Genomic DNA, 24,069 nt, shown 5'->3' on the forward strand with positions numbered 1-24,069 from the left:
TTTTTTCGGCATGGGGTGCTAACGCAGTCGCGTTAAAAATCGAGTTCAATATGATTCATACAAATTAAAACAAGGGCCTAAAAGATGCTCTTCACCAAGTCCAAAGATGTTTCGTGAGAAAGAAAACGCTCATGAGATTAAGGAATAGCCCTAGATTCCTCACACCATTGCACTCATCACAAAGAAACCCTATGCATGGAGCGAACCCTCTCATGGGCGGCAATAAATATGGCAAGCAAGCATTTTAATAGATGATAACTGCATTACTTCTAATATATTCTATTCCGCTGTCATCTAACATACTGCGTTCTGTCATGTTGTTCCAATTATGCTTAACTGCCGTGGAGGCTCAATGGTTATGGTGGTCTGCTGCTGACACGAAAAACGCGGGTTCGACCCTGGCCGCGGCGGTCGCATTTCGACAGAGGTGAAATGCCAGAGATCCGTGTACTGTGCGATGACCGTGCAAACTAAGGAACTGCTGGTGGTCGAAATTATCCGGAGCCCTCCACTACGGCATCCTTGATAGCCCGAGTCGCTTTGGGACGTTAAACCCCATAAAACCAAACGAATTATTCTTCGCACTTGGTGCCGGTCACTACCTTCAAGAAAAAATTGAAATTGTCGGGTTTAGCAGCCCGAATTGACACATGAGCTATGAGGGAAAGCCATACTGCTGAGATCTGGATTATTATGGACCACCTGGGGTTTACTAAGGTCGCACAGGGCACGGGCCTTTTTGTATTTGGGCCCATTAACACTTGAGGGTCGCGTCGCAGAGGTCGCGCGACCAGCAGTCGCCTGCGACTACACCGCAGCTCAACAACACCGATGTTCACACTTGTAAGGGAGACCTGCGCATCGCCTTCTCGTTCGATTCTCGTTTGAAATGAGAACTTTTGAGAATGACGCCGTTCGCCAGCTTTCGAGAGTTTAGTCTGCTTTGGCCGCGTCTTCTGCGCTCGCGCTTGGTCCTAGAAAGTGCTCTGGCCCTTTTGATACAAGCAATGTACTGCGACGACCTGAGCGAAGAGGCGGATATAGCGGCAATGTGCACCGCGGCCGCACAAGCGGCCTGCCAGCCAGCCTGGATCAAAGCGTCAGAAAAATGCGCTAGTATGTTGTTTGTTCGCGTTCATACCATGCTCTGGGAAGTACAAATTCAAAAATGAATCAGTTCTGAGGGTCGTTGGCCAATACCGAGCTGCTCGATACAAGCAAATTTCTTCTCATAACCGCTTTGCTGCTGCTGCCTAATTCGGCTCGATCGCCTGGCGTCTGCTTTCTCCGCTGCGGAAGGCTTCGCGGAAATCGGGCATATATTTATATGATCACGAGATGGGCTTTACAAAAGAGCTGCGACGGGAGTAGCATCTTGATTTCAGCGTTGGTCGGTTACGAAACGCCCCCAGCAGCGGCATCGATGTGAAACCGGCTAGGCTTAGCGACGACTAGGGTAGCCAAGGAGCAGATAGCTCAGTTCGTCGCTCGGCGCACCTGCGAGCGGCGTCGTTGCCGAAAGTCCGGCTCGCTCGGTGATTGGTTCACCGTTTTGCGACTTGCAGTCGCGAGGCTGCAAAATCGAGCAGCGAGCGACTGGCCCACGACTGTCACTTTTCGACCGACGCGAACGTTTGCGACTGTCGCTATTCGACCAAAACAGTCGCGCGACCTCTGCGACTCTCAAGTGTGAATGGGCTCTTTTGCTTCCATCGGAACACGGCGGCCGTGGCCGAGATCAAACCGCGACCATGGGATCAGGAGCCGAACGCCAAAGACTGCGCCATTGCGGCGTCTCGGAAGAAAAAGGTTATTACGAAACTGACCTTAAAAAATACTTTACGCGACCTTAAAATCGTGCCTTTCCGCCTCGCTCAGGATCGCAAAACTGTACTTCTAGCGAATAGCACAGTACGCAGAGGGAAACCTACCTTATTATTGTCCTACCCTCCTGGCATCTACACATGGCGCTGGACGCGCTCGCAATAATAACCTGAATGTAGCTTGAAACGTATTTTCTCGCACTAAGGCGGCCAACTGATTTCCACCCCCACCCCCAATTCAAGTATCGTCAAGACTGCAGCCACTTAAAGTGACACGTATTAGAGGAGGAGTATAACAACCTATAAATTTTGCTTGTTTCAGCTGTAGTAGATGATCTAGTAATATTGGATTTTGTCATCGATCTATAACTATGGATTCACTGGCTAAGAAGCCAGCATTTGCCATACTCGTAATGCGACGCTACAGCGCTTAAGGACGACACTCGCTCCGCATTTCATTTCATTATGACTAATTCGCACACAAAGATAGCAACCGGACCTTATCTCATTCTGTGATGGGGCATCTCCTGTCAAGAACCTACAACCGCTGAGAAACAGGACGCAACACAATTATAACAGCAAAAACAGACCTACTGCAACGCCTCCGGCTCTATAATAGGTTGTATAAATGCAGCGGTTTGACATGCGCCACTATCGGACGCCGCCTCTCGAAGAAGCGCCACAACTCACCAGCGCGTCTCGTACCAGTCAAGCCACGCCGGCGGCAGAATCGCGTGTCGCCATGGTGCCAGTCTGTTTTCACGTCGCACCGATCGGAACGAACACCCGGCGGCACCATGGTCCTCTGGCAGCGACAACGGAGGAGGCGGCATCGCTACGGCGCTTTCCTCTCCCGTGTTCGGTTAGCGACGACACAAGCGAGCAGCGTCCGTACAGAGCCACAAGTGCGAACCTGGGTACTTGCCTCGGCAAGTACCGAGGTCCGCTTGTGAATTTTTTTTTTCACGCCTCTATTGGTTCCCATTTTTTTTCTCCGCTTTCGCCCAGGGTCTCTCGAGTCCTTCCTGCGGCCTCTTGGTAAACTGGGTGAGCCTTGTTGAGCTCGAGCTCATCTCCGCGGACAGACCACTTGACGCAAATGCACGTGCAAACATCCCCGTGCGAGCGAGCGCCCCGCAAATGCGCGCGCGCACACACGCACGCACGAGCAATGGCCGAAACCGAGCGATGCAGCCTCTTCAAGCTTCTACTCGTCCTCTCCACCCCGGGCGGATATCCGCGAAGCTGTGCGCCTTTTTTTCCCTTGTTCGGCAGTCCCTCTGGGCGTTGAACGTACTCCACTCTCCACTCTGCATTCACCCTCCCCGCCGAGTCAGAAGAGGCTCCTGGAGTACACCGTCTCAGCTTTCCTCCGATCTCATGGCTTCCCCAATGCCTCGCTCCCTTTCAAGGGCGTCCCCGTGTCTTCTTCCTCTCCTTTTTTTTCTCCCCCGGTAGTTGTCTGATACTATTTGGCTGAAGAATATGCCACGTTCTCGGGTTACCTTTCCGAGGTGCTTCTCCACACGTCCAGGAGGTGCGCATAATTGGCGCGCTGACGTCATTGTTGACGCTGAGCTGCGGCTTTGCCACTATTAGCACGATTTGTACGGCCTACAAGAGCTCCCTCGCATACGCGCATTCCTCATAACGCGTTCGCAACCACAGAATCGCTCCCTCTCTGTAAACCGCTTTCGAGAGGTTCGCGACTGCGTGTGAATAGAACATGCAGCGGCTCTCACGGCGTCACGTCCAGGACAGCTGCGTTTAAACAGCCTGAAGAGGCAATTGTGTGAGCTAGTAGGCTAACATACGCCATAGTGAGCAATGGTTAGAGCTTTCACACATTGAGCGGACACGTCCGTTCCATCTCTGTTACTGAGGAGGACCATAATGCACCACGCTTGTGAACAGCGCACGAAAAATACCACACTTAGGCACAACAGCACATCGAATATTTGCATACAGCAACGCAGTGCAGTTTTTTTTTATGCGACGTTCTGGGAATGCCGCATAAGGCCGCATGATGAAAATAACGTCCCCCACATAATTATAAAACATGCGGCGGGGATCACCACGAAAGAGCCCGCCCAATATTTTTCAGTACTTTCACACTTGGCCATTCAGCACCAAGAGCGAGTGAACTCCGCCGTAGCTGATAGCTTTACAGCCAAAAATTCACGTCAAGCGCGATCGCCCCGAGCCTGATTTCGACCAACGGAAGTAAACGGACTCTCATCCGCATGCCATTCCCAAAGCAAGGAGGAGATGACGCTTGTCGGTCATCAAGCTTGTTCCGTTTTCGCTGCCGGCTCGCTGGCTGCATTGTCCGTAATTTAATTTCAGTCCTTTTCGTTACCATTCAAGTTTCTACCCCTAGATTGAGGATATTGCCAAATACAACTATTGTATACTTTCCGCTTGAGGAGCAACTGGTCAGCTGCTGTCTATGACTCGACAGTATCTGCCAAATGCTGCCAACCCTATTCTTATACACCTAGCTAACCGCAGATGGTTGAAACTAAAGCGTAGCCCCCCCCCCCCCCCCTCCCCCCCTACGATGTCTCTCATAGCCAATATGCAGCTTTGGGATGTTAAACCTCATATTCCACGCCAAATATATATCACTGCCAAGGTCCGGGTCTGCGGTCACTACTTGCCGTAGACTGATCTATTCCTTTTCAATATAAAAATACACGCGCCCTATAATAACTGTTGTTTCCTTCTCAGGCTATTCGACATTAATTTCCTTCAAAATAATTACAAATCCGACCGTTCTGATTTGGGTGCTCACGACCTCAGCCATGGGCTGCAATTCCTCCTTAGAGTTTCTTAGCACATCAATGCCATCAGCAAAATGGAATTTTTTTATTTTATTCAAGTTACCCCTAAAGGCCCTCCAGAAGAGGGTGTTACGTGTTCACAATTTCCATTCCACCACAACCCTTCCCAGTCCAACTGTCCGAGTAAATCTTGTAAAGACGCAGTGAACAACCCGATGAGGTTGTGTCACCTTGCCTGACACCATCCATGACTAATATTTTATCACTTTTCTTGTGTCGCAACCCATACGTAACTCCTTTGCTCTCTTCCCTTAGACCTGCGGCGGCGGCTCAGTGGGTTTGGCCTTCGGCTGCTGAGCCCGAAATCTCTGGAAAGAATTTCAGCCGTGGCGACCGCATATTAATTGCAAAAACTACCGTGTGCTGTCTGATATCAAGGTACGTTAGAAAACCTAAACAGACGAAATTAAACAGGAATCCCCCGGCATGGCATGCCTTATGGACAGGATTGGGCAGCTTCCGCGCATAAATAATTACAATTCACACCCTGAGATTGCACACCTGACTGTCGTTGTTCCATCAGTCCGGTCACCACATCAAAGATATGCAGTCAACATAACAGAATTCATTCAAGACATAGGTGCCCATTTTATCTCACGTAACAATGATTGAAATGCAACCATAACCAAAATGAAACAACCTATCGCTTGAGGCACTTCAAGTCTACAGTGTGGTTACTGCTTCGAGTTTGAATCATTCATATGTAAACAACGCGAGACCCTCCCCTCAGTTCCCAACATTTCTAAAATGTCTAGTGTGAAGTGATCTGCGTGACTTCTTGCCCATTAGTTGATTATGAAGGCACATCTCGTACTCAGCCTGGAATTCTGGCGCTACAAGTCCGTGTGTAGCAAGAAGCAAGGGTCCTATAAGAAAGCACACCAACAACTGCTGCCATGAACGTTATTTATAACAGCAGGAGGTCGGAAAGGTTATTATAGTGAGCGTCAATGCACCGAATAAAGGTGGCTTTCGCAGGAACCTTGAAAGGAACTGCATTTTACGTTTAGCGGGAAGAGTCTAGCTGCTTTTGAAACCTCTTGACTTGACAAAAAGAACACGACTACAGACGACTCGAGTTTCATATGTCGTGCCCAAAATTCGCACAACATCCATCTGGTGCGCGGCTTTTAGTCCAGTGTGAACGGTAGTGTTCGAATAATTCGCACAAACTTTGAATAATGCACGGCGTAGTTTTCTTCGAAGACTGTTTGAAAAGCAGTGCCCATACTGACGAAAAGATCGCGCAGCTGTGTTCCTATATTTTTCGTTTAGTTATATAATTGTTTTCGCACGCTAATGAAAAAGTGGAACGGGAGGGCTGGATCCTCCGGCCTCAATTTTTCGATTGAAGAGAGTGGTTGGAAAGCATTGTATGTTCATTTATTTCTAAGGAGGCGAAGATATGACTGTTCGGCAGGGAGGGTTGATGTACTTAACCTTGTATGCAAGTGTCCGGGAGACTTCATATATGCTAGCAAACAGATATTTTAGCGGATGAATAAAAGAGAAAAAAAACACTGGAGGTTCCTCACGCCACTTGCGAATTTATTTTACGGGGACAGCTGCAGGCTGACGTGATTTGTCACCGTGTTTCCGAAAGTACATTCGCTGGGTTCAAATGGGTCATATACAACACCCAGGGGGAGCTGTTGTACTGCTGGACAAGGCTACTGCAATGTTTTCCCCTCTCTTCCCTCACAGCTTCTGCCCTTATGCGACCTCATCTGCGGCCGAACGCGAAGAGGCCAAGGTTTACGATAGTTACGAGGGTTACGGTAGTGTAACGATAGTTACAGCGCCTTTCCTTTGCTCTCATAACTTCTTATTCCATGCGCGAGTCCACCACTATAGGGCTATTTTCGGGTTGGAGAGCAGGAATTAGACACATGAAATAGGACCAACAGCAAAATTTAATCTACAACTGGAGACTCTCGCTCACCTCTCACTGGGCAGCAGTGGCAGCGAAGCCGGCACACGCTGATCAAACTGTGTTCCTGTCAGTTAGTCTACATGCACCGCCATTGAAAATACTTCTTTTTAATGCCACACATACGAAAGATAAGGAAGCTGAAGCTACTTTTTGACGAGAGTCAGTTGGAGCTGATCTTATCACGCTAACAGAAACGCGGCGTGTCAACGAATGTGACCGAGATTTTATTCAGACAAACAAAAGTTCCCGGTGATGGGACAGAAGGCAAATGGCTTTTGCCCAGCGACGCACCGCCGTCCTCAGTAGTCTTGCATAACGGTACACTGTGTAACTACAAAAGGCACAACCTATGCAATAATAAAGACAGATGCATGAGGCAAGAAATCAGACCACGCCACAGTATACTTACACATGGGTACCAGAAAACAAAGTCAAACTGAGCCAACGACACAACAGAAAGCGAGCAAAAAAAAAATGCAAATTTCCGCAGGGCAAATTGCAGGTTTTCATGAGGAAGGTGAAGATATGAGATAATTACATCATTCTTGAAGTTCTGACAGGAACCAGGTGGCTTTAAAAATTCCGTAATCCGTGGATGTTTATTTAGAAACTCAGGTATTCAGCAGGCAAGCAAGCTTCGGAACACCATAGTTGGTTCCAAACAAAGGCATTTAAATACTGCTATGCCTAGAATCCTATTGTTTGTTTCTATGCAGAGAAGAAATAAACAAGGAAACCTGTCACGAGTAAACTGATTATAGGTATGGACTGCCAGTTTTAATCTAAATATCTCGTTCACCTTCAGCAATTTGTGCATTAAAAAAAGAGGGCTGTATGGTCCATTGAATGTAAGTTTTCTATGCAGCGCTGAGCTGTTTTGTAGCATCTCAAGGCAGTATAATCATTATATAGCTGACATGTAATTGATTAGAAAGAAGGAGAAAAACAACCACGTGCCATGAGTGGGATCCGAAAGCATGAATTCCGTATGTCACGTACGGTGCTATGGAGGCGGCTGTCCAATCTTCTACTTTCAGGCGTATTTATACCTGCCTGTAACCTAACCTTGAGAATGCTCACCAGCCCCACCCTTCTCCGCAGCGGCGGACATAGTACGTCCTGCATTGCCCCGAGCATCACGTGGAACGTGTTGATCAAACGGTGAGAACAGCAGCTGTGCGAGGGCCCTGTTATCCTACCTGTAGCGTAAAGACTGGCAGAACTGAGGCCCTCGTGAAGCGAATGAGCACACAAAGGTAAGGAAACTAGAAGCTCGTTATGAAGTGCATATTATGAAAGCCAACAATCATCAAAATCAAATAAAGCATACAGCAATGTTTCTCTTTTCCTATTTGTAATTTTGTCGTATAAAAAATGCTAAAGTTGCGGTGTCATCATTTTATGGCTGAAACGCAATTCATTAGAAAGTAGAAGAAAGCACAACCAGATATCACTAATTGGATCCGAACCCACATGTCGCGTACGGTGCTCTACCAACTAGGATTCTCGTGAAGCTGTCGCCCTCATCGATCGATCACGTTCCACATGACACTCGTGGTAGTACAGGGAGTTCTTTGTCCGCCGCAATGGACGACAGTAGCGCTGCTGAAGACTCTCAAACATAATTACACCCGAAAGAAGGAGATTGGACAGCCGCCATCACAGGATAGTTGTTGGAGCACTGTAGGCGGCATAAGGAGGTCGAAGGTTCGGAGCCCACTGGCGTCACGCTGTTGTTTCTTCTACTTTCTAATCAGTTATCTTTCAGCCATAGAATGATTACGCGACTAATTTCAGATTTATCACAACCCCAAATTAAAAAAAGAAAGAAAAATAGAGACATTCCTCTATGCTTTCCTTGCTTTCGTTGACCGCTGGCTGCTTTTATATGCCTGTGTAAGTTTGTCTTAGCTGTACACCCCGAATTAAAAGACAATAATGCAAAGGGTAACTAACTAAGACAAAATATAACTGACATTTAAGCCAGCTTGTAATAAAATGTCTAACTTTATATGAAATGCTAATAGAGGCTGGAGATTTTTGCGTGAATAATACTTACATGAAGGCTAAAGCTTTAATTTACCTCAAAAAGAAAACTTACAAACGGAGACACGTTCGAGTGCTTAACCTTGGAACTTGATATGTATATGAAAATTATCTGCCTTGTTGTTCGGTTTGAACTGCATAAATTACGCTTTGTGTATAGTTAATTAGAGCTAGTTTATTTGAAGCCAACACATAGTTCATTCAAAACAAATGTTCGCAGTGGTTTCGAGAGCGGATAAATGTCGCCCAGAAAAAAACAAGCTGGTGTCATCAGCGTACAGCAGGATGTCAGGTGTGTGCGGTATGCGGAGAGTATCGGTACCACAAATTATAAAACCAAAGGAACTGAAATTAAATTTTGTGGTACACCGTATGTAATCCGTTCTTATTTAGACATGAGTTGAGCAGATGCCCATTAAGGCTAGTAAACGGAAAACTATCAGTCAAAAAGCTGCGGTTCAAAATTAGAGCAGCTCCATACAAGAGAGAGTTTGTACAACAATATTTTGTATTTAAGTGAGTCGAGGGTTTTCCGAAAATGAAGGAACAGACGAACCGTGAATTGGGTTATTTTAAAAACTGTCAAATAAGTAGTTTTTAATAATGATTACAGCTATTTCAGTTGAAATTCTTGCACGAAATCCTTGTAATTTCCATAACTATGAAATGTCTGTAATTAAAAAAGTAGCTTAATCGCATTTTTCAACTTTTTATAATACTTTAGAAAATATCGGGGTACTCTTTTAACCTTTCCAGACGTTTATTTCAAAACGTCTGCGAAATACGACGGCGCGTTCATTCTTTTTAATATTTGGTTTTAGGGCACAAGGTTGTATTGCGAATTTGAAGGCCGTCAAGATCGAAGGCAAGCCCCGTTTTAAGTTTCTTGAATCCGCATTGGGGTTGAAAATATCGAAGGCGCGAAAAGTGCCTTTGTAAGCTCGTTGACCTGGCTTCACTGTGTTGCAAACTGATATAATGGCGTTGCTGACGTTTCTAATGCAGCAAGTACAGAAGCAGTTTGTGTATTTTATGATGCAACAGAAGTTAATGTGATTTTGGCGAAGATACCATGTCCAGCACCGCAATTTTATAAATTGCACAACGCAGAAAAGCCATCTCATTTCAAAAGCGCACTTTTAATGCTGGCCATTTCGAACCGCATTGCCGATCAGAAAAAAATTAATAAACTGCGCGCTCCATCGACGCTGACGGCCTTCAGTCTCGCAACATCATCTCGCGCCCTAACGCCAGAAATTAGAAAATTTACTAGTGAAATTTAGTTAATTAAAAGTCTCTTAGTTAAGCTTGTCAGGTACATAACGTCCACCTTGCTGTAAAATCTGCTTGCACAGACAGCACGGACGTATCTGTCACTGTTTTTAAAATAAAAAATCTGTTAAGGTTACAAAAACGTCACTTGTATACGTAACACTGACATGTCTGTAATTGTTAATGTCATCTAGTGAAGCCCTCTTATGTAACGCAACCGCCCGTGAAATCCTCATGCTGTCTGAAAACATTTCTGCAGCTAATGCACTATTACATACCAGGTGCCCTAGCTAACTTTAGCAATTTGAGCCAAGGCTTAAAACTACGCCGGAACATGACATGAAGCGGCAACTTGAATCATGCTTTTGGCCACTGTGTGAAGTATGTCAACAGTATTTTTATATTTTGTTAAATACAACAATTAAATAAATCTAAAAACCAGCTTTTTAGTGAATAACACATCTCGAGCTAGTTCGTTGTTCATCACAAAGGAAAACAGTGCAAACTTCACAAGGACACAGAAAGTGAAGGCGAGACACTGGCGCTGACTAAAAACTGAAGATTTTTTTTGTCTTGACACTCCCGTAAATATAAAGAAAGTATCAAACAACAAGAGCAACAAAAAAGCCTGATAGACAGTCGCCGGAACAGAATCACGCAGAAAAATCACTCTCATTCAGTTCCTGATAAGAAACGTCACTGCTTATCCGGATGGTCTATGCAAGGAGTGCTTACACAGCGGTCTTTCAGGCTGGCGATTTTTTCAGCCTCATTGATTTCTGGAGTGGTTTTTGCATCGCACCTGCGAAGCACGCTCTTTTTGGTGAACTCGGGTGTGTATTTAAATCTCGGCAGTGAATACCCAGATGACCTGAAATTCGCACTTTAACATTTTAGTTTCTCTCTGATAACCCTTTATAAAGACTTCTGCCGGTTTGGCCTACGCCCACATGGCCACAATACAAAGGAATCGAGTACACGACACTCAGCACAGGAAACGATCCGCGCGCGGTGGTTTATGGTGCAACCAACTTGTCTTCGAGCGTTTTGATTTACGCGCTTGCACAGACTTGACAAGCGATCCGGAGCCGAAAACAGGACGACTATTCCTACTCTTCCTCCTAACTTTCTCAAGTTCTGTGAAATGTCGTGTGCGCATGGAATAAGCGCTGTCTTCTTATTCTTGTCTCATTGGTGCGTCTCTTTTGTTCTGAGCAAGGCCTCAGCCACTGAGGATAAGAGCGTTGGCGGGTATCCTGACTGCACCAGTCGGCGCGTCTGGTTTAAAAAGCTATCTTTCCGCTTGTGGTCGCAGGATTTTTTTACTGCATTGTTGAAGCATGAATTAATTATGCTGCGCTTAACCAACATCGAGTGTGGGGAATCAAACGGTAGAGAGGTTTGTTGGCCCGAGGCTCAAATGCCCAGCACACATGATTGGAGTTATAATTCCGCCCTCATTTCAAAAACCGTACGACACCATTAGGTGGCAGTTCGTGGGTGAAAATAAAAGGGCTCAGGATGCTTTAAAAATTGCCAAGAGCACTTGAAGCTTTCGAAGAGAGGGCCTCACGTTCGCATTCTAGCAGCACAAGATAATCGTCGACGAATCAAAAAGATTTTCTTCACATTGCTGCATTGAAAGTACTTTTATGGGCCTGTCTTTCATGCCTAACTAAAGATCACTGAGGACCGTTGCAATATCTATACAAATGGTATTTGTATAGGTTCGTCCATTGCACCGGGGTCCTGAGTGATCTTTACTTAGGCATGAAAGACAGGCCCATACAAGTACTTTCAATGTAGCAATTTGAAGAAAATCTTTCGATTCGTCGACGATTATCTTGTGCTGCTAGAATGCGAACGTCAGGCCCTCTCTTCCAAAGCTTCAAGTGCTCTTGGCAATTTTTAAAGCATCCTGAGCCCTTTTGTGGTCACCCACGAAATGCGCACTAGTGGTGTCGTACGGTTTTTAAAATGAGGGCGGCATTTTAACTCCAATCATGTGTGCTGGGCATTTGAGCCTCGGGCCAACAAACCTCTTCTACATTTTGATCCCACACACACAAAGTTGGTTAAGCGCAGTATCAGGAAAGCAAAAGTTTATCTCTATGTATTAATCAAATGGTTTTAGCTGTTGTTCATCGACCTCCGAGTGGAGACGGTAGTAAATTGTTTTCATTACTCGAAACGCTCTTATCATTTGCCAATGTCAACAAATACAGTATAATTTTGGACGAGAATTTCAATACAAACATGCCTGTGGATGCTGTGGATAAAGAACTAAAAACATCAGGTTTTCTTGCACGGTTGTAAGCACATCCAAAATCCCTACCTTGATCACTTTAGGCTCTGTTACACTACTACACTTGTTCATAATCAACATCCACGCCCCTACACTGTCTACTGACACCACTGATCGCCATGGAACATTTTTTGTGCCCTCGAAAAATTCACCCTATGGAAAGAAAACTCTTGAGCGAGTAATGCTTTCAGTATATTTCAGTAAGAAGCCCGGAAAAATTTAGAGACAAATTATCCAACACTAATTGGCAGACGTATTGCAAGAAAGCGATGCTGAGAGCGCTTACACGTTTTTTATTAACATTTTTTTTATCGTTGAAGACAAATGGTTTTCATTAAAGTGTTTAGGTAGTAAAAAAAATCAAAACCCTTACATCACGTCGGAAATATCTGGCCAAATAAGAGTGAAAGAAAAGCTATAATTCAAAAGTTTGCGCAATCACTTGACCTTGATATCCTGAACATCTTTAAATATTACCGAAACAAACTAACAAGTGTCATTGGAAAAGCGAAAGCACACTACGCAATAGATTGTTTTGATAGTGATGATGTTGATGGTGGTGAATTTTTAAGGCGCAAGGGCTGCTTTGGCCAAAGAACGCCATGGAAGAAAGTATTTTCTTCTACAGAAACTGGACGAAGTCGCATTTCCCAAGCATTTCACCTCAGATAAGCCAAGCACAAGGGAAGATGAAAGCTTGCACTCATTGTATCTCCCAGGAGCGAGGGGTATCGTCCCCGCACCTTCCACTGCGAAGGGAACATTTCTCTGCGTGTTCTACAGCTAAAAGGACCAAGGTAACGTAGAAAACTTAAATGCAGCGTTGAATATGTATTTTGATATCACTCCTGTATTCAAGATCATTGGGAACAAAAAGGAGTTGACAGGGGACTCTTTGGCTAATGCTTTCAACAATTCTTTTGCGGAAACGCATGGTAGCAATGATGTCAAAATAGGTCGACTGTGGCAGTGATAAATAACTGCTTTTACACCCTACCCTCATTATAAAAACAGCGCAAACAAGACAAGAATAACGGAAGGAAACGCTCAACACGAGCGCTGACTTAAAACTGAACTTTATCGAGCAAAACGTGCACTCTATATTGGAAGGAAGTGGCAGATGTAATCAGAAGCAGTCGACGTCATAAGGTGTAAAGGGCCATAAAAGCGATAAAAAGCGTAAGAGGGTGGTAAGGATAAAATAGGATGAAATCTCAAAAGAGAGGGCAAAGGTGAGCAAAACACAATGGTTGACTACGTGGCGGAAAATGTCACACGGTGTAAAGGGCCATAAAAACGACAAAATACATCTATAACAAAGAAAGCCGATAAAATCTAAAAAGTGAATGGCATATGAAGGTGACAAGGTTTTGCTGACAACTGCAATAACCTTAACATTAGAATCAATAAAACGATGACATGATTCAACTTGGCATGCGCGAACACCAAATTTAACAAATTCCTTTAGGAAGGCAAGTTCACTCCCATCCAACGGTTTTAACTTGTTACGTACACACTGACACACTTAAACAAAGGGGAAGAGGTAATCAAAAAGCACACATCCTCGCGAAGTTATTTTTTTCTTACACGAAAGGAACGTCATTTCTTTGTCTGATAAAAACACTGACGGCGCACTGACACAGGCATATTTATTAGATTTTATGTTTGCGCAATCAGCTACGTAGTCAACCAATGTGTTTTGGCACCTTTACCATCGCTCTTGAGATTTCATCGTGTTTGATCCTTACCGCACTCTTACGCTTTTTATCGCTTTTATGGCCCTTTACACCTTATGACGTCGACTGCATCTGATTACATCTGTCACTTCCTTCCAATATAGAGTGCACGTTTTGCTCAATAAAATTCAGCTGTAAGTTAGAGCTCGTGTTGTACGTTTCCTTCCTTCGTCCTTGTCTTGTTTGCGCTGTTTTAGAATGAGTAGCTACCAAGTCGCCCTGGCTTCTACTTTCACCCTACCCTCATTTTTCACCCTGTTCTTGATGTAGAAGTTAAGTCCATAATTTTAAAATTACATAACAGTAGAAGTGCCAACGGAAACTTCATAACGATTAAACTGATTAAACATGTTTTAGACATTCTTCTGCCCTGCTTCACACAGATGTTTAATCTTTGTCCATTACAAGAGTTTACCCAAAGCCTATGCAGGCAGAAACATAGGCTGTTACGCAGAACACTAACATGGCTAAGGGAATTACAGGTCTGTCCAATTTCTGTGTTCTTTATAAAGGTCTTCAGTAGGTTATTTTAGCATGAAAGAGCAGTATTTGCTATTACCTTAGAGTAGTAAACCCCCCACACTTTGGTTTTCGAAAGCATCAATCAAAGGCGCTTACTCAGGAGTTTATTTTTAAGGCATCTGAGCACAGAAAATTACCATTTGGAGTACACGGGAGTATTAAAAAGGCATTTGACTGCTTGAATGATAGTTTACTACTACGTAAATTAGAAAAGTACGATTTTCAAGGATTAGCTACATATCTAATAAACTCTTATAAAATAGTACACAACAGCTTGCTTAATTAATTATCATTCATCTGAGATTAAACCAATTTCATCAGGTGTGACCCAAGGAAGCATTTTAGGGTCTTTCTTTGTCGCATGTATATAAAGGACATTGTTATCTTAGTATTGCAATATTTCTAATATATACTGATGATACAACACTGCTGTTTTCAGCCACTGCGAAGAAAGAGCTGTCTATTGAGCCTGACAGTCACACTCCAAAAGCTTGAAATATGGACCAAATAGAATAGGTATTAGCGTAAACAACAGCAATAAAATTTTTTTCTGTCCAAGAGAAAAATGATATAATTTCATCAGCATATTAGGCTGAATAATAGTAAAATAAGTAGTGAAAACATTTCAATACCGGAAGTGACATTTTCGGAACGATTGACTTGGCATGACGATATAAATCACATAACGCCCAAGTTTCGAAGTTTTTTAATGGTGATCCATGTCACTAGACATTTTTTGCAGTCAAAGATAAGCCCTCGATACTCCTCCCCATTTTATTCTTATTTTAAATACTATACTTTGGTGTGGGATACTACTAGCAGCACGAGTTTACAAAAATACATCTTTCACACGCAAAAAATGTTAAAACATAGATAGCACTAATTAATGTGAATCCTCTGCCCTACGTTTAATACAGAACAATAGTATGTACCACTAGTGCTGAACTTTTAAAACAGTAATAAGAAATAATAAAAATTTTCTTGCCCAATTAGCCTTGATTTCTAACAAAGTAGTATATATATATATATATATAAAACACGTAAAGTACCGCGCACCTAAACTATCTTAATCCTTAAATTTATGCATGAACTGCGATATCCCCCTCGACACGGTAAATGAAGCGGGTTTGCGTAATTTTTCGCTAAACGGGGCTTCGAATAACTTTTTGATTCTTTTTAACCGCATTGCCTTTTCTTGCTGTTTCTCTAATTAACATACCACACAATTTGCGCAAGCCGCTGTACCGATTTTGTTTTGCTACTAACTTCAAGAACCCTACTCGGTCATTTGTATGCATTCTGTGATGCCTGAATTAGGCGAACTTGCTTTTAGATGAGCGTGCATTTCTTACTTTTTTTTTCATGTACTGCTTTCTCGTGCAAAGCGCATGTACGTTGGGCTCTACTGCGTCCATTTACAATACGTGCTTACTTTGTAAGGGAGGAGGGAGCTACAGTGAAGCTGGCCTTCCAGCGTTTTTCCCCACCTTTCCCTCATCGACTAGTTAAGAAATAATATTACTTTTACCCTGACATCTCGAGGCAGCTCCTGGACACGGCTCTGGAGATCTGAGGCTCGGACATAACCATGGCTGTGGCAGCATGGGTGACGGAAGACTGAGGACTAGTGGGCGGCTCTCGGCGAAGTATTCTACAAGCCATAGTGGCGTACAACACTCGTAGCCTATCCCACTGGGGCGGATGGTCGTCCCGGGAGGCGAGGCCGGGTCGACATTCTCTGGCTACGTTTGCAGCTACTCTGCCCTCCCTTCTTTGTGCCGCGTCTCCTGTTTGCCCGGGTCGTCTTGCTTTCCCGTTTCCCCGCCCTTTTTCAACTACTTGGCCTCTTAGCTTTCTTCTTGAAATCCCTTCAGTGTAGTTTAATTGGTTTGGTTTTTGGGGGGAAAGGAAATGGCGCAGTATCTGTCTCATATATCGTTGGACACCTGAACCGCGCCGTAAGGGAAGGGATAAAGGAGGGAGTGAAAGAAGAAAGAGGGAGGTGCCGTAGTGGAGGGCTCCGGAATAATTTCGACCACCTGGGGATCTTTAACGTGCACTGACATCGCACAGCACACGGGCGCCTTGGCGTTTTTCTTCCATAAAAACGCAGCCGCCGCGGTCGACCCCCGCTTTCGGGAAGAGAGAGTTCGGGGAAGTAGGGAAAGGTCGCTGACTCTCCTCTATGCGCGCCCACGAAAACATCTCTTCCTGGCTACAAGCAGTCGTCACACACGTAGAGCTAAACGCGATGAGCTCGCGTGCCAGGGCGCTACCACCCCTTTCTTCTCGTAAGCGTCTCGGAGAGGGCCCTTCCATTCCTTTAGAACATCGTCAGGAGATGAAAACGACCGACTTCTCCGCTTCTACTGATGCTTCGTATCACCTGAGCGATTCTCACATCGCCTGTTTGACACGCAAGCGAAAATGCCAGGGAATGCTGTCGCCGCGACGTTAAAACCTGTTTCTACCCGTCGCGGCGGCTCGGCCGGCCAGAGCGAAGGGGTTCCAAAAAGTTGGAAATTTTCGCAGCGACAGCGCGATAGCTCCGCCCTCTGACCAATGACAGCACGGCGGAAAAGCCACGTGACAAGAAGACGATTCGCGCGGGAAAGACAATGTTTATTTACTACACGTGCTTCCGACACGCAAGTACGAACTTAAAAAAAAATGATATTATTGGCATCCGTAGAAGTACCGTAAAAACCGGGCTATAGGTCGGACCGGAATATAGGTTGACCCCCCAACTAACCAATTCTAAAACTGAAAAAAAAATCTTTTTCAATGGAAAAAGTACTGAAAGTCGCCCTTACCTTAAAATAAATCCGACTCAACAGGTTGCACAATGGTGACAGTATTTATTCTCATTGAAATGCTGCTCATATGTACATACATCCGGCCAATTTTTTTTTAACATTATCGCGTGCCCATCGACCGGCGTGTTTGACAGCGCCTTATCATTACGGCAAGGAGCGGCAAAAACAAACGAGGTACGCGCATGTGTACAGATGCGCTTACTCTCGCTTCTTTCGCCGCTCCGTGCCGTGATCTCTGCCACTTTCACGCGGATGCATTCGGCAGTCACAGGCAGCGACCTTGCACGTAGCTCGCGGACGAACTCCGCAACCTTTCCTTCCAATTCTGGATACGTTGCGGTCCGCCCACGGAATGATGTTTCCTTCTGGTTGCTGCAAGTTGTAACACGCAGCTTCTGCCTCCGCCAGCCCCGAATGCTCTTTTCAGATACTCAAACTTTGCGCTGATTCACCAGGTTGCCGTGAGCTTCCGCATACCCAGTCGCGTTTTTCTTGATGGCGACGGTGAATTGCCGTCGGGATCCGCTCATTTTGAAACAAAATGTGAAAAGGCAGCCTTTAACCAAAAGTAGCATTGCAACAACGGAAACGCTAAATGGAGGTGCCACAACGTCGCCACGCCGCGCTGCTGCTGATGGCGAAGGTGATGGAGGCTGTTGCAGGGTCCCTAGAAATACTTGCTAGTCTGGCGTACGCCGGCTGCGGCGGGGGCTTCTGCTGAATGACCGCCGCGGTGGCGCTTCGAGCAACCGGTGTGCCTTGCCAGCCACGGCGTCTGCGGTAGACGCGCGCGTTTCGCCCTGCGAAACGAATTCCATGTGCGTTTTCAGGTGACTTGCGCATGGGATTGCACTGATTTTTTTTTTATTTCAGCTTAGCCGTGGTTTTTCAATGCGCAGTTCAGTCATCGGCGTAGCGACGCATACGATTTTTTTTTTTGCGAACAAATTTTGTGCGCGTACTCCTGAGTCTAAGGCGAAACGAACCCGCTTATTTTTACACCCTATTTTCCTTTCTGAATACTGCTGCCATGCCGTGTCATATACCGTCTTCTGAGGAATTTAAAATAAAATATCTTTTGCATCAAGAACGTTACCCACGATTCTAAACCCCATGACCGTGTGTGCGCGCAACAGAGCGCTATTGACAGCGGCATTTTGATTCATACTATTGATCCGATCTCAACTTCTACGGACTCTGAAGCTAAAAAGACTGAACACTGGGAACTTCTAGATGCAAGCACAATTAAAACTTTTAAGATGAGAACCTGAGTCCTGTAAATCATGTGCTTTAGGCAAACTGCAGGAACGCATTCCTTAGTGCTTAGGCAACCGAGTTACAGAATTAATGAACACAAGCATGCATTCTAACCCCCGTGTTCACAAACGAACCTTACACTTATCTTTTCTCTTCGTCCACTTAAGAAGGCCCTAGCGTGTTTCACAATCCAAACTTATACTTAAGCTGCGCAATTTTGCGACCTTAACTTAAGGATAAATGGGCATTTCTCAAGGTAGGTCGGGAGCTACCGTAACGCGCTTCTTATCACATCCAAGATGGCTACCCACTATGAAATTTTCTCGGCGCTCGTCGACTTCACCGCCTTGAGAAGAGAAATGGAAAGCCGGGAAGGTCTACCATATGTGAAAACATTACGGCGCATACTCAGGGACCGCACCAACCCAATGAACCATTACGAAGACAGGGAATTTCTCTCCCGGTACCGCTTCTCAAAACTCGCCATGGTGAAGCTGCTGGCGATGCTGCAGCTACAAGCAAACACCGACGACCGCGGCTCCCCCGTGCCGCCACTGCTGCAACTGTTGGTGACACTACGCTTTTATGGAGCTGGAACTTTCCAGGTAGTGACTGGGGACCTGGTAAATATTTCTCAGCCCACTGTGCAGCGAATCGTTGAGCGCATCACTACAATGATAGCTGCCAGATTGTTTCCGGAACTCGTGAAACTACCAGACAGCACGCAAGCCCCACAAATAATTCTAGAGTACTACAGAATGGGTGGTTTTCCTGGAGTGACAGGTTGCTTGGATTGTACGCACGTCCGCATCAAGAGTCCCGGAGGTGACAATGCCGAGGTGTACAGAAATAGAAAGGGATACTTTTCTATCAATGTTCAGGTATGTGGTCGCTACTTCAGCATATTGCAATGGGCAAAGTTAGCTGGGGAATTTTTTTCAGATTTGTTTTTTTTTATGTTCTATAACTTAAAAAACTTGAACGCATGTTATTTTGTATCAATATGAGTGAGATATAAGCGGAAAATAGTAACAGCAATACAGGCTTGCATAGAACCTGTTTCCAAAATGACTACAGTTATTTAGCCTTCGCATTGGTGGAACGAGGCGCAAGGGCTACTGAAACTGCTGTCATATGACTCGCTCATTATTACTGGCTTGTTCCCATGTTAGTCATATCAAATTGTTTAGTTTTGAAAGGTAGTCGATTTGAATACAATCTCTTCTGCTCCTGCTGCTGCAGCACTATCGTAAATATCGAAGTGGCATAACCCTGAAAGAATAATCGTAGCTCGACAGCGAATATGAATAATGAGAACGATGGCATACATCCCCTGTGTTGCAACTGGCTTGTTACCATTAATTATGTCAAAGTGTTCTTGTCCTACAATAGGCTGCAAAGGAGTTAACTGCAAATACATCTAGTTTTCACAGGCAATCGCAGGGCCTGGATTACAATTTTTGTACCCTGTCGCGAGGTGGCCTGGCTCTGCCCATGACAGCCGCATCTACGACAGCAGCTATGCTAGAGCCCAGTTCGAAGATGGTGCTGTGCCAGGAATCTTGCTAGGCGACTCTGGCTATGCGTGTCGCCAATATCTAATGACTCCATTTAATGAACCTAAAAACAGCGCTGAGCGAAGGTAAGTTGAAACTACAACAGGACCCTGTGGCGCATTTTTGCCATATTGACAAGTGTAGTTTTTAAGACAGCACTTTCTTTCTAGGTACAACACCTCACAGAAAAGGACACGCAACAGTGTAGAGAGAGTGTTCGGGATTTGGAAAAGACGCTTTCCATGCCTAGACATAAAACTACAGATAAAAACAACTTCTGCATTGGTAATAACGGCGTGTGGTGCCCTCCACAACCTGACCCTGCAACTGAAAGAAACGATTCCTCCCGACGTCCAGCCCTGCACCACCACAATGTCTTCTCCTGTTGTGCTTCCCGCAGGAACAGTGCAAGCAGGTGCACAGGCACAACCACAGGACACCCGAAATGGGTTCAGAGTCCGTAACCAGATCGTTCGGCAGCACTTTTCGTCACACTAGTGCGGCAGACTTCCTGCTGCTGAAAGGTTTATGAAATCTGTGTACAACTGACAATACAGGCCCATAATACAGGTGCAGCAAGTAGGAATGATGGTGTCAAACCATCTGTATTCACTTTGTCAAGCCATCACACCGAACTATTTCCAAGTACTCTTTTTTTACACAGTAAACTTTGATACAAGACCAAGTGAATGACAGTAATTTTTGTTTTCAAAATTATTCAACTATTAACTTGAAAGATTGCGATTACATCTTTTCAGTTATCCTTTGTTTGTATAACGCTGCATGGATTGTAAAGACAAAACATTACAATGTTTAACCTCTTGAGACGTCAAAAGTTTTGTTGTATTATGAATATGCATGCAACCTTCCTATGATGACGGCTTCCTAAAAAGAGTAAAGTCTTATAAATATAGATGGTTGGCCTGTCAGCGCAGTGCTTCCTGTACGCACTTTACCGCTGTGCATTTCGGCCTACACAATTCAGACATAGTGAAGCCAGTCAGCCCAAACTGGACTGTTCACTTTTTATTGAGCAGTGGAAAGTTGCGCCTGCTTCTGCAGCAACTGCAATTTCAGTTTCAATACTGCAGCTTTTGATTTTGCATTCTGCAACTTTTGAATGTAATTGCTTTTTATTTTTTCTTTCTGCACGCAGCATGCGCATGCGCTGCACGTGTTCGGATCTTCTATGATTTTTTTTTTCGGCAACAGCTTGAAGGCGAGTTTCCAGCTCCTCGTCCACTGCTGTTCGCCGTCGACTGGTCCTGCTTTGAGGACCTGCGTTGGTGCCTTGGGTAATGGAGCTCGTGTTGTTCTAACGTGCCCCTAGGGCCACAACAGAGGGCTGTGGAGTTTAGTGCCGTGGGGGAGGTGGTGGCAATTGATAAGTTGATTCTGGGGGCATTACCTCAGTGTCACCCTCATAGATGAACTGAAGCAGTTCGTCGACACCTGGAAAAGATTGTTTTGCCATGAGTATTTTCCGTGCTTTTACTCTTTGCTGTGGACATAACACAATAAAGAATTGTGCCGTTTGAAGTCTGTTCAGGCCGCATCCTCTCGAAGTTTAAAATCATGCTTTCGTTTTTTTATTATTTCGCAAACTTGCCATCAGTCATACTAGAAAAAGATCATGCCTTCATTTTTCCAGTCAGACGAGTCCATCTTAAAACACTGCCAAACATAAATAACATTCAGTGCACTGCCAAATCCTTACCTTCGTTCCCATTGAGCGCAACACTTGCTGCAGTAATCGCCTGCGTTTGCATCGGCGCCAGCAGCCCAGCCACAGCTGCCCTGCATTCGTCGGCGGAGGCTGCGTTGGCTCCTTCCTGTCGCGGGCGGTCGCCGTCGAAAGGGTTGTCTATAACCTCGGACATGTGCGACGCCACAGCCCCAACCCCTTCGAGCTCCTCCGTCAGCGATGACGGCACCGCTGAGCCGCCGCCCTAACAACACAAGAGAAAATTTCTTGAATATCAGGCTATCCTTACACATTCTCTCTGAAAACTACACTAAATAGTAGCTTCTCGCCCAAAAATTCACCCCCGTTACGAGATTTTTGCAGCATATGAACCCGGTGGAAAGAAACAAGATTACTTTAGCGGCACACTGATGCGACAAGAAGACAGCTTACCTGTACGGAACAACTCCTTTGTGTCAGTCGCCTTGCCTCTGCGCCACTTTTCTTTAAGATTATCCCAGCATTTGTGAAGCTGCTGACTGCTGCACGGCCGCACGCCGTGCTGGCTGTTGAACGGTTGTTGTTGTTAGCCTATCAAGAGATGGCACACCCAGGTGAAACTGCTCGGGTTGAGAATCGGGTTGAACTGCTGCTCAATCTCCAGCCCCACCTTCTTCTCGTTGACCGACACTGCGTCTGTCCGCTTATTTTCAATCACGCTTTTACGCCGATCCACGAGGTCGATCAATATTCTTCTTTCGTCCTCCGTAAAATTGATTTTCTTTCTTTCTCCTGCCATTGCAGAACGTAATATAATAACTAGGCCGTCAAAATAGAAAATATATACAAAAACAAAACAGAAACAGCTGTTTTCAGGGAGAGAAAGAGGAAAAGCAGTTCCAAATAACACGCGATCAAAAACAGCGAAGAAACACAGTTTGGATTGGATTGGATCTGAACGACCGCAGCTGTGGCCAGATTTTGAAAAGGACGATTGGCTAAACATAGCATTTGTGCCTCCAATTTTATCTAAATCTTCGCAAACACAGGAATCAGCACTTAATTCTTAATTATAGTCGCTAGCAGCTTCTTCTTTAGGAAACAAACGTACAATTAAGTGCTAAAATAGTTGGTAGCCTCGTTCGCAGGCATACTTTTCTGCACGATAAGCGGATCTTTCATAAGGCTTCCTTTTGGTGAGTTAAGGCGGGTTTTCTAGTCGCACTTAACCTTGGCCTCAATCTTGTACTTTTTGTATCCTAATGAAAGTTGCCCTTTTGCTATAAGTGTAAGGCTGGTTTGTGAATACGGGGGTAAGTAGTTCTTAGAATCCCGTGCTTGGTAAAATAGCATCATTAGCCCATGCTATGTAGGTCTCACGACCTGTCAGGGAAAAGATACCCAAGGATCAGTAATGTATAGCACAAAATAAAGACCATTGTTAAACATTTATTTCCATCACTTTGCACTCAAGCTGGCTACATTTTTGTTTGCGCCACCTACTGGCATCTTCTCATCTTTAACAGCTTCAGCTGCTCTTTCTTGGCAGCCCTCTCAACATTGATTGACTTTATGTAGAAGCGCAGGCGAAGCAGAATATAGAATTTGATTATGCCATTAACAATTTCACGTCCATATTTCACACAGGCCAGAATCGGAAATGTACATGTGATAAAAAATCAGCGAAGTCAACTATGCTCTTCTCGTGCAACTTACTGAGTCTAAAATAAGCGGTGAAGCTGTCTTCAAGGACGGTGATAATTACGTTATTCAAGGGGCCAGACGGATACAGTAAGCCACCATTATCAAACTTGGAGTGAAAGCTGAAACCCGATCACTTTCTGTATCGCCACTGCTTTTTAAGTCGTCAAGGTTGACGCACAGTCTATGCACTGGCTTTTTTTCACTGCTTTTTTAGCCCGAGATACAATAAATTACCATCTCGTGGGTTTTTCCTGTCGCACAGGGACTGTCGTCAGTGGTAATACTTGTACGTGGAGCACAAGAGACCAACGCAGTTTTTGCATCATGAGCGCTACTTTATGAAATAGTCTGTCGAGTATAGGCAGCATATTCTCGCTGCACGGATGTTTCTTAGCCACCGAAACTAAGGAAGTGACCACTTCTGGAGCACAGTTTCCCGATGGTGGTAATTTCGCAAGATTGTAGAATGTGAGTACATTAAGAATAACCAAAAACTGAGCGGCATTCCGATGGTCATAGATCCTGATGACTGCCGAACAATGCTAAATGCGCTTTCAAGTGTGTCTTGACTC

General features: G+C 44.9%; 1 protein-coding gene across 1 annotated transcript; it reads right to left on the reverse strand.

Annotated features, from left to right (window-relative positions):
• Positions 1-21,291: 21,291 nt before the first annotated feature.
• Positions 21,292-22,592, reverse strand: LOC144124952 (uncharacterized). Its single transcript, XM_077657919.1, has 3 exons — positions 22,404-22,592; positions 21,827-22,058; positions 21,292-21,561 (listed from the first exon to the last, which is right to left on the reverse strand). Exons 1-3 carry the CDS (start codon positions 22,590-22,592, stop codon positions 21,464-21,466), a joined length of 519 nt encoding a protein of 172 aa, XP_077514045.1. The 3' UTR covers positions 21,292-21,463.
• Between the last annotated feature and the right edge of the window lie 1,477 nt (positions 22,593-24,069).

This window comes from Amblyomma americanum, chromosome 1, assembly GCF_052857255.1.
Source record: "Amblyomma americanum isolate KBUSLIRL-KWMA chromosome 1, ASM5285725v1, whole genome shotgun sequence".
Classification (NCBI taxonomy): Eukaryota; Metazoa; Arthropoda; class Arachnida; order Ixodida; family Ixodidae; genus Amblyomma; species Amblyomma americanum.